At 38.3% G+C, this 17,131-nt stretch overlaps 3 protein-coding genes across 4 annotated transcripts in view; 1 reads left to right on the forward strand and 2 right to left on the reverse strand.

Annotated features, from left to right (window-relative positions):
* The first annotated feature begins 528 nt into the window (after nt 1–528).
* Nucleotides 529–9,936, forward strand: LOC106807285 (AN1-type zinc finger protein 3-like). Its single transcript, XM_014809583.1, has 5 exons — nt 529–667; nt 3,352–3,392; nt 5,243–5,344; nt 6,262–6,507; nt 6,907–9,936. The coding sequence occupies exons 1-5, from the start codon at nt 618–620 to the stop codon at nt 7,053–7,055; spliced, it is 588 nt and encodes a 195-aa protein (XP_014665069.1). The 5' UTR covers nt 529–617; the 3' UTR covers nt 7,056–9,936.
* A 230-nt stretch (nt 9,937–10,166) lies between these two features.
* The window catches only part of LOC106807286 (peptidyl-prolyl cis-trans isomerase FKBP2-like), an 8,154-nt gene continuing 1,189 nt past the window's right edge, over nt 10,167–17,131 (reverse strand). For both annotated transcript variants that reach the window (XM_014809584.1, XM_014809585.1), the window contains exons 2-5: nt 12,627–12,832; nt 12,227–12,339; nt 11,095–11,177; nt 10,167–10,598 (exon numbers count right to left, since the gene is read on the reverse strand). In XM_014809584.1, coding sequence (XP_014665070.1) covers nt 10,537–10,598; nt 11,095–11,177; nt 12,227–12,339; nt 12,627–12,794 — 426 coding nt within the window. In that variant the 5' untranslated portion in view covers nt 12,795–12,832 and the 3' untranslated portion in view covers nt 10,167–10,536. The remainder of the gene's footprint in view (nt 10,599–11,094; nt 11,178–12,226; nt 12,340–12,626; nt 12,833–17,131) is intronic.
* LOC106807277 (myb/SANT-like DNA-binding domain-containing protein 4) lies at nt 15,554–16,479 on the reverse strand. The gene is made up of 3 exons (XM_014809574.1): nt 16,318–16,479; nt 15,882–16,080; nt 15,554–15,747 (listed from the first exon to the last, which is right to left on the reverse strand). The coding sequence occupies exons 1-3, from the start codon at nt 16,477–16,479 to the stop codon at nt 15,554–15,556; spliced, it is 555 nt and encodes a 184-aa protein (XP_014665060.1).

Here is a 17,131-nt window from a genome sequence, read left to right on the forward strand (position 1 = left end):
AAAATTTCTGTACGCCTTGAAAAAGATTCCCCATTTCATATTCTTTATTCCTATTACATGTATTCATATTGATGCAAATTATATACTTCACTATAGTTGACATGTACATAGCCAGACATGTACTGAAAAGGTGTTATTTCCGTTTTTCTTCCATTTGAAATTCGCTTCGCGCCCGAATAACTCAGCCCCCCGGCATGGTCGCTTCGTTCTCTCAATTGGACCCCCCCCCACTTTGAAAACCGTGGCGCCGCCCCTGATATAGTGAGGAGATCATGGCAGTATTGAATTAGTTTTCAGTCATGAGACCATAGAGATATATTATTGCTGATTTACATCTTCTAGAGAATATAGAGTGCTCTTTTAAGACGATCGACCCCCTCCAATGCACTGACCCGCCCCTTTATTAGTACGAGTTCAAGCAAAGGTTAAAATATACAATGACGTATACAAACGTATCTATCCTGTGACCTGTGACCATGCCTACAAACTTTGTATCGAAGCGCCACCTATAAAAGAAAACCAACAAGTGGACAGCGTTTCAAAGACAGAGGCCATTTCCTCAGATACACTTTCGCAGTTATGTTATTGTGATATTTCAGCTAGAATCACGCTTTAATATGGAAGATTCGAACAGTCAACCTCCACGGTGTCCGTGTGGATTTTGGGGGTAAATCAATAGTTATTCTAGCTTTTGTTATAATGAATTTAGAGTAGAAGAACAGCTGAGCTCTTCATCAGGTATTGCGATAAAAGTGACTCAGCACAGCAGTGTAATTATGAATCAAGGCAGTTGGTTACTGTACCTATTTAGCTGGTTCCGTTCAGATACGAACGCAACGTATATTGCTCGTACAAGTATCACGATTAGTTAGAACCCCATTCCTGCGTGTTATCTGTGTTTCTGCCTTTAAAGACACTGATTAGAAAAAAAAGACAATCAACATTTTAAAGTCATTATTACAATAACAGTAACACTGGCTGTTCTACCACGGCACTACCAGTATTCATTGATCTGTTGGTCAAAGTCACAGGCACTTGGACCGTTTCAATAATAAAATGATGGTTAATAAATACTACTTGTCAGTACTACTACTAGCCCTACCAGTATCAGTACCAGTATTAGTCTTATTGTTTGATTTGACCTAATAACTTCACTTCAACACCGTCCAATACACCGCTGCAACACATAGCGCGCACGCTCTTGTGCATGCACAAATACACAGTGATAGAGAACTCTCTATCAGTGTGTATTTGTGCATGCACAAGGGCGTGCGCGCTATGTGTTGCAGCGGTGTCATCATTTTATTATTGAAACGGTCCAAGTGCCTGTGGTCAGAGTCTGTTATAGCATATGTTTCACTTTCTCTTATTTGACATGACACCAGCTTTATCCAAGTATATGTCTCAGTTTAGTAGCACTTAGGTCTCTGTATTGTAGTCCTGCAAATTAGTGTAGAATTCTATATTGCAATGTGGGTCAATGCCCTGAGTGGTTGACTTGGTTTTAGCATTTTATCTTGTAGTTATTTACATGCACAAGGATTCAACTTCTGACAATAACTTGTTTTCTCAATCCTGAGCACAATTTTATAACAATGATAGGAGATTTTATTGTGTTTATTTGAAAAATTAAAATGGTATCAGAAGTACAGTTAAAAGGGGCGCAAATCCACTTTAGGCACCTTAGGTATCACGAAGTGATGCACAGATTTCTGTGTATCATCAACTGATGCACAGACTTTCCGTATATCAAGGAATGATGCAAAAACCCTAACCCTAACCCTAAGTCATAAAGTATAATCTTAGCCTTAGGTATCACCATAGATATATACAACACTTATGTTGTATATATCTATGGCATCACGAAGTGTGTTACTGTTAGGGTTAGGGTTAGGGTTTTTGCATCATTCTTTGATATATACGGAAAGTCTGTGCATCAGTTGATGATACACAGAAATCTGTGCATCACTTCGTGATACCTAAGGTGCCTAAAGTGGATTTGCACCGTTAAAAAGTGCAACGCAGGGTGACTCGTTTAATTTACAGGAACAAAAGGATCTAAGCATTGCCACAGAGGCGTTTCTTTGTGTATTTGCCATTACCCAGGTTATTAAAGTGAGGATTTCTCATGTTTCTGCCAAACATTTTCATGTTTTCTAGAATGCTCTAGATAGTAATGTTTCTGCCAAACATTTTCATATTTTCTAGAATGTTCTAGTACTTCATGCTATTCCTTGCACAACACTGGGTGTATATAGTAAGGCTAACTTGTCATAGCACATACGCACAACATTCTTTTTATCAATATGTACACCGATTGGCATTTCAAATTAGATTTGTCAACATATGTCAACAAAACTAGCACGTCATTTTTGCTATCACGAGATGCCATTCACTGGAACCCTGTCTCTACACTAGGTTAATTACCTTTGTATACATTTCGAGATAGGTACCAGTCTCTAAATATTTGCATCACGTAACTACATGCGCATTTGGTGGCAGCATTTGAAAATTCTATTATCACAAATCTCAATATAGCAAGTATGTTTGCTGTTCAGTTAATGTTTTATAGCCTATATTAACATCAAAAACTTGTAATAATTTTTATGCTGAAGTAATCAGTAATATGTATGCCAACAGGTAAGACTAAATTTGTCTAGATTTATTTAAGAAATCATTTTAAACTGTAAAATGACGATCTAACAAAATGAAGATTTTGTTGGTTTATTGGATCTTGACATTTCACAAATACAACTTCAAATTTATTATTGATCATGCCACTAGTAGTATAATTCAAATGTAATGAATTGAAATTGAAATGACTCTTTATTGAATGGTTTTAACATGAAATAGGTGAATGGGCATTAATTTGTTTTCATAAGATATGACTTGCAAGTGATGCTTGTGACAAACCTGTGCTTGGAAGGTTGCATAAGCTGTTACCAGTTTCTTTTATTGATAAAAGGGAATTGTGTCAAACATTTAAGTTAATAATTTCAGACTGCTAGTGACCCTTAATCAGTTTTTGCAAACAATATATGTGTAATTTTCTATTTATGTGTATTAAAACAACATTGTTGAACTTCACTTTCTTGTAAAATAGGGTAGTACCATACTGTATGCTCAGTGCCATAACAACAAAGCATGCTGCTCAAGGCTAATAGAGCACAGTGCTGCTGGCCAGAGATTTTTAGTGGAGCATTAATCAAGGCTGTACGTTTTTGTGTGAGCCCTACTTGGTCGACCAGCGTAGATGTTGTTAAAGCCCACAAATGTTTGGTAGTATATAAATGGTTCAATAATGTGCTTTGTGTAAAACACACTCCTAATTGCCTCGTTTTTTCTTTTCAGAAATAGTAGCACAAATAACCTTTGCTCGAAATGCTGGGCTGGTAAGTAGTTGCTATTTCATTGAATTTATGTAGAAAATCATTCTTATATATATATATCATGTGTACATAAGGTTTAGCTTATTTTGCTGACTAAACATTAGTTGCAATTTAGTACGATAAGCTTCAAACACATATTGAGAGTGTATGCTATGATAATCGCTTTCTAAGATATTTGCATTTTAAAACATCAAGTTGTTAGTAGATATGTCAATTTTATCATTTAGGCAAGTCTCTGAATTTCTAGTCCTACACTAACTGCATGTGTTCATATCAGTTTCAACCAGCGTTAATTGGTAACCATTGTGGGTTTAGTGAGGGTGCATATTTCAACAGCAACAGATTCTATTGGGGTATATCAGGTTCCTAACATTGATATTTACATAAATCCGAACTTGGTGACGTGAAGCAAAAATTATCCCTTTCTATTCGGTTTAGTGACTTACTTGAAAGGTCAGATACTCTCTTACACTGAGAAATGAAGGAAGTCAATTACAATAAATTAAGTGTGAGCATTACTAGCGCATTCGCAGCTGCACCCATTTGTTGCCATATTTCATAGCTACAGTGATAATTACAAATACTAACAATTTTGGTACATGTACCCATAACCTTGTAGTAAACAATACTATTTGAAGTTTTGATAGAAGGTGGTGCATTAAGAGACAAAGAAACAGTGGCATGTTGGCAAATCTAGGAGGAAGGAGTAGATGGTGAACAAAATTAGACTAAGAAGTCAGGTGACATGTCATATGATAGCACACAAAAACTTATGCATGTTTGTTTCTGGCACCACTTTTTAATACATTTTCACGAATCCTAAGAGTGCTTGTAGGAGTTTGCAGCCCATAAAAACATAAATTCTTTATTCTTAGAGTATCAGAAACGTGATGTGTGATATTTGTTGTCCAACAAATATGTTCTAGCTAACATTCTAAAACAATGGTCTTTAATTCAGACGTTTTTCCAAACCTCTCGTTCTTCCATGCTCTCATATTTTGTCGACTGTTTTGATACTTACTAGTACTCCTTGTGTAACACCAAGTGTATATATAGTAAGGTTATCATGTTTAAAAGAACAGACTGAGCTCCACACACATTATTTTTACCAATATGTGCACAGATCTGCATTTCAAAGTAGATTTGTTTATATATGTCAACATCACTAGGGTGTGATTCTCGCTTTCGCGAGATGCCGTCGACTGATACCCTCTCATGCTTTGTTACCTTTGTCTACATGTCGAAATAAGGTACCAGTCTATAACAATCTACATTACACGTGCACTTGCAGTGTTATTGCAGTATATTTTTTATCATTTTCACGAATCTTAGGAATGCAGGTGCAAGTTTGCTGTTTATTTGCTATTTTATAGCTTATAACTGCACTGACTCATAGTAATTTTTATGCTGAAGTAATCAGTAATGAGCCCCCGAACAGATGAGACCTAATTTGCCTACATGGAATAATTTCTATTATATGTGAGATAATTATTTTAAATGATATTACAGTGAATCATACATGAGGGTAATCCCAGCTTTACCATGACTGAATTTAGGCAGTGTGAAAGTGTGAGGGTTTAATAGTTTTGCTGGAAGAATACTGCTTCAAAACAAATGATGTCGTGTGATGGAAACAAGCAAGATAAAAATTAATTGCAACTGAAATACAGATACGAGCCACAGTCAAACACCTCTGCTTATGTGACAGTTTTAGAGAATCTTTCATCATAGCTCAACATGAATTATCTAGGAGGACATATTTTCTTCCATGATATATTGTCCTCTAACATGCTACAGCTTTGTATTAACATCAAATAAATGAGGTAGATTTAATTGAATTTTTTCTTTGGCAGACCATCAGAAAAAACAAAGTGAACCTAAACCTGACGACGCCTCTCCAGCTGCGTTCGCTGCAGCGGACGTGGTTTCTAAAGTAATGGTGGATGCTTCTCAAGGTACAATCTCATAGCTCTGTGCACTGCTCAACGTCAAGTATTGACCGAGTTTGCTAGAAGATAGTTTAGTATAATTTGCTACTGGTCTGTACAGTATCATACATACGTGCTGGGAAAAAAAAATTAAATTGAAGTTATCCAAAATGTGAACAGGCCCACCCAAAATTTTAAACAGGCCCTTAGACAAATTGAATAGGCCCTTACAAGTTTGAATAGTAAACGTTAAACGTTTGTTAAATTTATTACATTATTAATAAAAGTATTAGCTTTGTGTTTATTAGGCATGCTCATAGTATTTAACTATTTCATTGCTATCAGTGGAGTTCTACTTGTTGACAGGAATTGCTGGAACATGATTTACTTCTTAGTAGTCACTAAGTAAAAACTAGTAAGGAAATTGGTAAATATTGTTGATATAAAGGCAAGATAGGCAAAATTTTGAATTTAGGCCAAGTGGACTGATTATATGGGGGGTTGAACCGGCGGCCGCCGGCATTATAGTAATAATTTCACGCACTGTACGTGTGTGCATGTAAGTTTATATGCGCATGCATACATTGTACACACGTGGATACTTACACACACTGGATACACGGATGTACACGTAAAGATCCACATGCTATCCCAATGTTTTTAAGTATGCATTCTTGGAACATGTATATATATGTATGTATTATGCAGCACACAAACATGCATACACACTAGGTCGCATGTGCTGAGTGGTTAACATTCTACATAATGTAGACAAATTGAGACGTCTATGCAAATTACACAGTGCAAACTCTTAGATGGCACGATAAGGAAGTAACTGACTCTTGATAGCGGGTAGTGATGTAATCTGAATGAGTTGGTACAACCAACGAGGATCGGTAGAAGCACGATCTGCACTTGACATAAACTGTGTTGTTTTGCTACAGACAGCGAGCCAGCAACGTCATCAAGAACGTTGACGCCGACTCGAGATGACGAAGACACGAAGTCCGATCAGTCGGATGGTGCGAGTGGCGCGAGCACTCCGGACAGAAGCAACAACGGCAAGAAGCAGCGAGACAACAGTGATCTCCTCGACCCCGATAGGCCGGTGCAGAAAAACAAGAAGCGCTGCTTCAAGTGTAAAACCAAACTAGAATTAGCATTCAGAGAGATGGGAAGATGCAAATGTGGTGAGTCGTCGTCATATCAACGCATCCGTGCCTGCGCTGTGTGCTCATCCCCTGCACGTCAGCCCCATATGCTACCTCTTGTTGATGCAATAAACATGTAGAGGTTTGCATAAACAAGTAGGATAATTAAAGTTTGTGTCTCAAGAGTATTTGCTTCACATGCACTGGAATGAATTCAAAATAAAAGTTCTGTAGAATGCCACTGATGTGGGTGGAGCTACAGAGCTCTGTTCACTTGTCTGACGACAAATGTTTTAGTACGTTGCGTGGAAGTGACGAAGTATCATAGCCTGATCTCCTAGAATACGGCTATTGCTGCCTTAGGCAGCATCATTGCTGTGGATGCATGTATTTATGGTATCCAAAATACACCTGTAAATATTTTTCTCTTGTTTGCAGAGTATGTTTATTGTCCACTACATAGATTGCCTGAACAGCATGACTGCATATATGATCATAAAGAGGATGGCAGGAGAGAGGCAAGAGACAAGATGGTGCTGCCAACAAGATATTTAGGGCGATCAGTGCAAGGACTGGATCCGAAGTAACGAATTTTTTGATGTGGGGTTTTGGGGTTTTTTTGTGAGCATGGACATGCGTTTTGTGTAGGATTCTAACTTTGATTCCCGGAGAAAATTCTCAGTCATTTACTGCTGCCGTTTAAGGACACTGACTCGAGGTTTTCTTTGAGTTTCAACATGACCATAGTTACTGATAGCAGTTTGCGTAGAGTCCCTTTAATATTTATAAAGAAAAGATACTATTAACAGTTTACAGGTGCGGCGTGCTGGTTATTTTGATAGTATTAACACGTGAGAATGCATATTCACTGCTTCACCTGGCACATGATGCCAATGCTGTACATTGTATAAATATTGTCTATTGATCATTCAGATTTCGTTGCTAGTGAAGTCTGTCACTGATGCTAGCTAGCATCTCACACCAGGTTCTTCAACACAAAGCCAAATTTTGTCGACACTCCCCACCTTTATCCCAAGTCCCCTTCCCTTTCCACTGCCTAAGTTAACTTTATACACGTGTGTAGCCTTTGTACATTTATGCACTCGTATTTAGGGGGTTGATTTGTAAACTGAGTAAATCTAATATAAGTAACTATGTTTAGGTCATGCACAAGGTACGTATCGCACTGCAACATCGAGCTGTATAATGACCAAGGAATATATTTGGCTGAGGCGGTTCTAGCAATGACAGCCTCCAAGAAGTTTATTTTGATGCCGAGATTCGGTAGTAGACGAGAATTCACGTCCAAGGTGTGCAGATTTACTACAAGATCACCCACGTAACAGAAAATCCAACGTTTTGAACCATTTCTTCACATAGACATTCATAAATCATCAACATGGCAGTTACACCATCTCGCTACCCACCCATCCATCTTTTCCCATTCCCACCGGCTGGAATTGAGAACGTGCTTGACCATAGCCGTTCTGCACACAAACATTCAGCATTTGTAGGCTTACGGTTATGGTAAACCATAACATTGTCCCCGACTGACCTATTCACCCTATTCTATTTCTTTATGTACGGCCAGATAAGCTGTGACAGCATTTCACCCACCCCACTACTCTTAGTACTCAAATACTGCTTAGCTCTTCTCAGTTTGTTTCACTGTTATTATATGAAAATGAGTGCTGGTGCTGGTATCATATTTTTCCTACCAAACGAGTGTTCTAATGCTCCAACCCTGCCGATAAACTAGGAATCAGTGCCCAGCATATGTAGTGGCTTTAGATTAATTATTTATACTTTTGTGGCGAAATGGTGTGTACGTTTCTCCTCCACCTCATGTACGGTCAACTGGTAGTGTACTAACTTGACTGTACATTGTGAAGTGCATTTTTGGTGAGTACTAATATTACATTACTGCAGAGACAACTGTTTTTGGAGACGTCATCCAATATGTAAAATCTGGTATGATGAGGAACCTAAAAACCTTTTGGGTTTTTAATGTTAGAAACCTACTTGCATATTTTTCAATTGTTAAGCTGGTTTTGCTCCAAGTACAACGATATTTATTACTACATGTTACTGTTAGTAATCATATAATAGGAAATTGCAAACTAATATCTTTTTGAAAAACTACCAAAGTGATGTAATACACTACTACAGGCGGATTCTACAGTAGAAGATAATGATGCCAGATGATACAATTACAACTCGTAGAAAACGTTAATACAAAATAAATGTTGGGTGGGTTTTTTTACGTTTTGACCAAGTGTTTGAAAGTCATACCAACACACAGCATACGACTTCAAGACAATGCATGCCATACTAGGAAATAGCATATGATATGCATGACATGGAAATGCAAATTGTGCAGGTTATTGTAATGTCAGTTTTGTGGTGCTGTATATTGCCACAATATTTAATTTCTTGGCGTAAGCACCTCTTTAATAGGCTCCATCTGCAATAGGCAAAACAACCACTAAATAACAAGGACAGACTATGATTTTAAGATGATCCAAGCGGTAATTCCCGGCATCGGACAGTAATAACCAACTAGTTTGTTAATCAACAGAAAGTACACTCTGCAAGTCCTTTCAATGGGTTGCCTACTATCTCTGTGTTTTCTACTCACACGTGTCTGCTTGTATTTTTAGTTGCTTAATTTATTCCATCGGCACTCGAGACTTCAGCAGTGTTCGATTATTTTAATGTTTGCTGATATCCCCTTCAAGCCTTCGTCACGAATAGCAAAAGTGCATGAAATATTGTATCGTTTTATGCAAAAAATGTGTAATGATTATTCTATAGCAAATGATAGTACATATATATTACTCATACTGTAAATAGCTTTGGCTAACCTAGCTGCAGGTGGTACGTGTTTGGTCCGCCGTCCTCGTGTATATGGATGGTGGCCCTCTCACAAGGCTGCACTTGCCAGTAATGGGCATGCCTGCTCTTCGGCGCCTGCACACCTTAAGCAGTGCTTCCAAGTGCCCAGTGCTGCCTGTATTCTCACATGTTTTTAGAGAAGCTGCAATTCCGTGTACGTGTGGCACTGACATGTGCCGTCACGAATACAGTATAAATTTTAGGCAGAAATTGATCCGAACGTGCGCGGCTTTTCGTCGTCGCCATTGTGTTGGTAATCTCAAGAATATAATTTCAGCAGAGCTAGCGTAGGTCGTTTTGTGTTCACTTTTCTGTAATCACATGATATCCGTATATTTGCGCGGATTTTATTTGATGACAACTTTTTTTTAATCCATCTCAAACCTTTGCAGCAAAAGAATTTTAGAACAGAATCATGATTCAGTTTTGCAGGGTTGGTCAGGGTTGTGTGTGTGTGTGATTGTGTTTGTGGATTCACAGGATCCCTGTACTGGAGTGTATGTAAATAGAACAGTCTGTAGTCAATTTTACCAGACCTGTAATTCTATTAAATGTTATGTGATACTAAAATAATTATGGGTGTTGATGTTATTTTAATCTATTATATTTTCATCTTTTCTGATTCTCTCTGATTTACTGCCATACCTCAAGAGTGGTTAGAGAATCTCTAGTTAATGAATACGTATACAGAATGCACACATGGGTAGCAACCCCGATGTGTATAACCAACAGATGTCTCACAGAATTAGAATCGATTCACAGCTGGTCAGTGTAACTCTATGCAAAAATAAAACAAGTGGAGATTGGCCGATCAAACTAGTTTCTTATTAAAGTTGGGGTATTTCAGTTGGAGTGACTAATGGAACGATAAGAAAACAGGATACACATGGTTCTAACAATCGTATGCAAATCGAAAACTGGGTAATAAGTCGTGCAGTTTGAAACCGTATGGTCGGAGAGAAGATAACGTATTGCGTTTTGTTGAGTGTAAAAAATGCTACAGAAGGAATAATATTTAACTTCAGTAGATGGACAAAAAATAAAACAACTGAATTTTACATGCATTTACTAGTAAACCATTATTGAAATTTAAAATATAAATGGTAAATTTGCCAGTAAACATTTCTATTACTAAATGATTGCATGACATGTATATAGTCTCACAAGATGGTTCTAGAGCTCGTCCTTTCGCTTGATGTCAAGTAGCTCCACTTCAAATATCAAAGTTGCATCAGCTATATTAAAAAAAGATGATTACAAAAAATGTTGCAAAAGAAGTGTATCCACTCGCCAATGCACCAATGAATCGCTGTATTGTGCATGGAATATGCACACCATACGTGATACACAGTGGGAGTATCTCTATACTACACATTTAAACAAATACTAGTACGCCAATACTCCTACAGAAGAACACACATGTATATCACGATCTGTAACATTCTGACTTGAGTGTCGCAATATGTAACCTACCATGGCTGTTTACACGCTCTTGATATCGTTACACCTCTAGTTGCAAACAAGTGCACATAGTTCAGCAGCACTAACAGCTGAAAATTGGTGTTTGCCAATGGTGAGCTATATGGCAATGTGAGATTAATTAAATCAGTCACTCTTCAATAAATTTGAGATAGTTCCAGTCCGTTACTTTATCCGGTAACTATCTCTGTATAGGCGACCTACGAACAGCTCTCTTTGCACCATCTCTTCGACCATCCTCGTTGAACCTACCTGGTATCCGGGGAGGAGCACCACGTGAGCCGTAGCCAAGATCTGATGGTATCACAAGCTTCCTCTTCTCTCCAACACACATACTGTGAAACAGAAAGACCGAGGTCAGAAGAGAGGTGGGTGATACTCCATTATGAGTGTTCCCAACTTTAATGTCATTAATGGTGATGGTCATAATAACATATATATATATATATGGTCATTATTATATTAGTTTGTGCTTTAATGTCATTTAGGTTAGGGTTAGGGTTAGGATTATCAATCATTAATCATTAATCATTAATGATATCAAAGTTGGGAACACTCCTAAGGGAGCGTTAGCCGAGGATAGCTATACTGGATGAATATCGGTTGACAATTGACATTTTTGACTAAAATAGTCACTAGCTTGGCCTTGGGTAATAGAAAATGCAAAATTGCATCGCAACAATGGTTTCTAACAAGTGCGCAATGACAAAACGTCATGTATTCCAGAAATGTTCACAAATTTTAATCCTAAAAACAAAATCAAACAAATTCATGCTATTTCTTTCCACGACATGTAGCACTAGAAATATAAGCTTGGCACAATATTGTGCTCTCACCTCACAACATTCTTGTCTGTACGTGTTGTGACAACGATATCATATGTTAGACAAAGGCTTTGACTAAAGTGTGAACCTTTGTTCTAAATTCAAGCTACTGGAATTTCTATAAAAACTCCTTTGTCTTCACTGCAACACATTCTTATCAGTTTAAAAAATATCACGTGCACTGCTATCATAGGCTTTCAACTTGTTTTTTTGACTGTTCGAAATTTGGATGGATTCTCTTGTAACTCCTTTGTTTAGAGGGTACTCAAGTTTTTAAATACATAGGTTCCCAGTAGAATTAAAAAGAAATAAGGAATAAATAATATTTGATGGTCAAATATTCTAATTAAAAAACTACTATTAAATTTCTATTTATTTTAGTTTGATCTCTTCTGGTTACTTTAAATTCAAGTCTGATTCTTTTATACTATGTTACTCTTCGACCGACTGTTTACTGCCCTACAATACACTTGCACATCACATGATTACTCTGTCACTACCAGTTCAAATACAGTCCAACCTATAATGATGAATAATATTATAGTTTTACATGCATGTACCGTTTGAGTCCTTGGTCCCACCCTTTTATGACTTGTCCTGCTCCTAGTGTGAACACAAATGGTTCTCCTCTAGGAATGCTACTATCAAACTCGGTGCCATCCTCTAGCTTTCCCTTAAAAGTTGGAAAAGAAAGTCACAGCAATAATTAAAATATATTACATATTCCATACTAGTGACCGAGTCTTCCTACACATATATGCAACAGCATGAATAACCTGTGCTAATTGTAAATTTTCTTAGCGTTTGTAAATCTATACCCCATGGATTGCATACATAGTATTGTCATACTGTCTACAATCCAATGGCACATTAAGTATGCACACTGCTTGAGATAGTGAAAGGTACTTGTAAACCGCTTAGAGCCAGTAAAACCATCAGACTTCTTTTTTTATAACTTACAGTGTAGTGCATGGACAGGACGTCTCCCTTCCGTGACTTAATCTCACAATTTTCCACACGTTTCTTTACTCCAATTTGTAGCTTCTTGACTGGCTTCTTTTCTTCTCCATGTACAACAGCACAGACAAGCACCAAGAAAGTGGTTATTTGAGTCCAATTCAACTGCATAATTAGAGTAGTGGTCCGTCTGCTAAAAATCTTTAATCCTGAAAGTAGGTGTATAATGGCATTTTAGGATAATGTATAACATTACTAATTACATAGCCAATTATGTAATAATTAACAAACAATGCTAATCAGCAATGATATAACATAAATTTGCTGTCTGATTGTCAAAAATGGCTAGTGTAGCTTGTTAATGGTGAGTTACACACCATATGTTGTTATATACATGTGTGCTGTAGTGTGAGCCTTGTGGAGACAGAATTGATCCTGCTGCAATTGGCATGGATGAATTGGGATGCACAATACTGCTTCATTCATAAATGAGATAAAACCAAATTTAGTTTTTACTCTCTGACCAGACCTTAGTCTCCAGTTTTAATCTGACAAACCAAGTGGAAATTTCAGTGTATATATTTGCATCGCCCATATTGCATATTGCCATGACATTTCTTACAAATTTTATTAAAAAATATTGAGCAGGAGAGATACACAACCTAATGGATGAGGTATCCAGGCTGTAGTCTGGTTGGACAGTTGATACCAGTCGTATAATACGATCCGGTATACCGGAATGTACCCTGGTAACTGTCTGGTATACCAGACCATACCCCGCCTACTCCACAGGGAGTGTTGTTCCCCTCCTACAGGGTACGGTTCCTACAGGGTGTAGTCTCTGTTTGCAAACCGGTTGTCAAACCAGAGCCTGAACATTGACAGATGCATGCGTGACACACCCGTTAGCACTGTAGCAAGCTCCGAGAATATAGCACCCATGCGACACAGCAATTAGCACGCACCTACTTAAAACACTTAGCACTTATTGCGAGTAACTCTTATCGCCTACATCACAACTGCAAGCAGCGTATAGTATGTGAGCACAACTGCACAACTGCAAGCAGTGAGCATAACTGCACGTAGCGGAGTATAAATTATATAGTGACAAGCATGGCAAACTTTTTATTGTATCAAGCTTATACTCGAGATAATGAAAGACGACATTTACGAAGAGAAAGAGTTTTCAGAGACAGAACACAACCGTTTGATGCCTACAATGATACAGAAATTATCGCCAGATATAGATTGCCCAGGCATGTCATTGCTAATCTAGTAGATCAACTAGACGATGAGCTCAGCCCAAGGACAATGACATCTCAAGCCATTTCTTCGTCTTTGCAAGTATTTGCGGCATTGCGATTTTATGCAACTGGAAGCATTCAACAAACGGCTAGTGATACACTAGGAATCAGCAAAGCATCTATGTCAAGAATCATTCACAAAGTGTCGCGGGCGCTGGCACACCGAGCTAACCAATATGTATACTTTCCGGAAGATCAAGACAGTGTAAATAAACTAAAAGTTGACTTCTATAACCTCGGTGGATTTCCAAATGTGCGTGGATGTGTTGACGGAACCCATATTGCCATAGATATGCCGAACATATATATATATATATGTCAACAGGAAACAGTATCATTCAATAAACGTTCAGGGCATTTGCAGTGCTAACCTAGAATTTACCAACATAGTGGCCCGTTGGCCTGGCAATAGCCATGACTCGTTTGTTTTCCAAAACTCGCACATTGGTAACATGTTCGCTGCAGGAAACCTTGACGGTTGGCTGCTTGGTGACAGTGGGTATCCACTTCGACCATATCTGATGACGCCTATCTTGCAGCCGAATACAGAAGTAGAAGGAAGATATAACCGTGCTCATAAGTGCACTCGTTATAAAATAGAATGTGCATTTGGTTTGTGGAAAATTCGCTTTCGATGTCTTTATCTGTCTACCGGCAGAGCACTACACTATAGACCTGACAGAGCATGTCGGATAATCATGGCAACCGCTGTACTACATAACATTGCAGTGAGAGAGAAGATTTCTCTTCCTCCTAATGAGAATAAAGCTGAAGACGGTGGCGATGATATTAACGTTGGCGAGAGACCCTCGAATGACAATGTAGATGGTAGGCGTGTGCGCAATGAGCTGATACAACAGAGATTTGCAATGTAAGTGCTAAGTGCATTGTACTGCATTTGAAACGAAAAAACAAGAGATTAAAATGCTATATGATATTTTAATTATATTTTTTTATTTCGTACAACAGTTGCAGTAGCAAGTAAACAAAATTCATCTTTGAAAACACTTTTCGTCTTTTTACAAGTCTTTTTAGAACACCTTATGATAGATATTGCGAATTATAGTCGTTTAATGTATCGAGTCATCAGTTGTAGGAATTTGATTTTTTTTAAATTTATATTGTGTATATATCTCACAGGAGATCCAATTATTTCAATACAATTTTTGTAAGTATGATTAATTACGCTGTTTAAACATATCCTGAATATCACAAGAGATCCAGTTATTTCAATAAAATTTCTGTAAATAAGTATGATTACGCGTTTGATAACATTTATTGATTATATACAGATATAAACACATTAGCTATACGTTTGTAGCCGGCTATTAGCTTCACCACAGGCGGAGACACTCAATCACTGCATTCACACTGCCTGCTCGACACGCACGCACACACCGCAAGCTCTCCACATGTGGTGGAGCGAGGGGGCTACATTGGTAGCGCTACATAAACAAATGCTATATAACTAATAAAAATATATGGTAGATAAATGCACAAATATGTTCTATTGCACTATTATACTTGTACTATTTACAAAGCTGCAAAGCTGGTTTGCGCACTACCTTGTTCTTGCGTCCACGCCCACCACCTCTTCATTTGAATTTTTTCCTTCTCTATTTCCAATCACTGTTTTTCTACTTCAACTTCAAGGCGTTCTTCTTCAACTTGCAGCCGCTCCCGTTCTGTTGTCAACCTCTCCTCCTCCACACACAATCTCTGCCGTTCGATGCTAATGAGTTCATCCGGCTCCACAATTTCTTCATGCTTTCTTTTCTTCGCCGAATGTTGCTGCTGCCAGCCTTCCTTAGTGAGTTCAGCTGCGTAAACAATTGCGCGCTGCGAGCTCTCCGTGGCGGTGAAGGTGACCATGATTGTGATGATGTCTCGTCAGTCACGGATGAAGCGGACTGCGAAGTGTGTCCTATGCCGCTTTCCACACCCCCAGCAATACCTTGGGTCGATGCTGAGGGAAGCAGAGAAGCAATCTTTTCCTCAATGGGAGAGAGGTCTGGCACATTGAGTGTCCCTCCCCCAGTTGCAGCTCCATCCCTTTTCCTCCTAGCTGCCTTTTGCTTGACATCACTCTGGGTGTACTGCCACTTTTTGCGGCATTCCTCGCCTGTCCGCTCAACCTCGCTGACAGCATTCACCTATAGTAAATTTAATATGTTCAGTTTCCAGAAAAAAACTTCTTACAAACATTAAGAACTAATAAAAATCATTTATATTAAAGATAAAACAGTTTAGTAATACATTGTACATCTTAATATAGGTATGAATAAACGGGTTAGGTATGTGAGCTCTTAATAACACAAGTCGTGTAGGAAGCACAGCTGCGTAATCTTCAGTACTGAGAGAGTGTATAATATTCAAGCAATATAGCTAACCTTTTCAGCAATGCTACACCATAGCGCTTTCTTTCTCTGAAAGGTCACGGTCGAAGAGAACTTGCCGAACAAAATATCTTTCTGTAACGATACTTCGTCAGCCAATACTTCCAATTCAGCGAGAGCAAATTTAGGGCGGCGTTTCCTCTCGGTCTTCTCCATGTTGATTAGGCCACAGATGTATACCCAACACAATATATGTTGGGTATACATCTGTGATTAGGCATATGAGGTAATGACAGAGCGTATAACCTATCAACAACTGCGCCACGTGTTTGTAGTTGCCGCCAGCTGACGCGAAGTGGTTTGCTAAATAGCGAAAGCATATAGCGAAGCGTTAGTGAAACGCGTTGTTCAGTAAAGTTGATCGGTAAAGTTATTCGGTAAGTTGTTCGTTATGCCTTTGTTCGCTATTTAGCGAACAAATTACTTTCGATCGTCAGTTAACGAATAACTTTAGCGGACGTTAGTGAAACGCGGCCCTGGCCACAGGCACTTGAAGCGTTTCAATATTAAAATAAGATGCTAACTAAATACGAAATCTATCTACTACCAAATTCTTAATGTTTCTATACTCTCTTTCACCTATTATTGCCGACAGTTTCTTGTAAATTCCGTCCAAATCCTATGTGCAACAAACACTGACTGCCGCCATTCCTCACGCGGCTGCAGTGTGCACACTGACAGTTATATATATAGCAGGTAGGAAAGCGGGATCCCTAAATTCGCTCGACACTCGTTTGATTTCACACTTTCACAGCACGAATACACATCCAACAGCTGCCATCTTTGTTTCTATGTCAAGAACAGTGTT

The sequence above is a fragment of the Priapulus caudatus genome, unplaced genomic scaffold (assembly GCF_000485595.1).
Source record: "Priapulus caudatus unplaced genomic scaffold, Priapulus_caudatus-5.0.1 Scaffold206, whole genome shotgun sequence".
Taxonomy (NCBI): domain Eukaryota; kingdom Metazoa; phylum Priapulida; class Priapulimorpha; order Priapulimorphida; family Priapulidae; genus Priapulus; species Priapulus caudatus.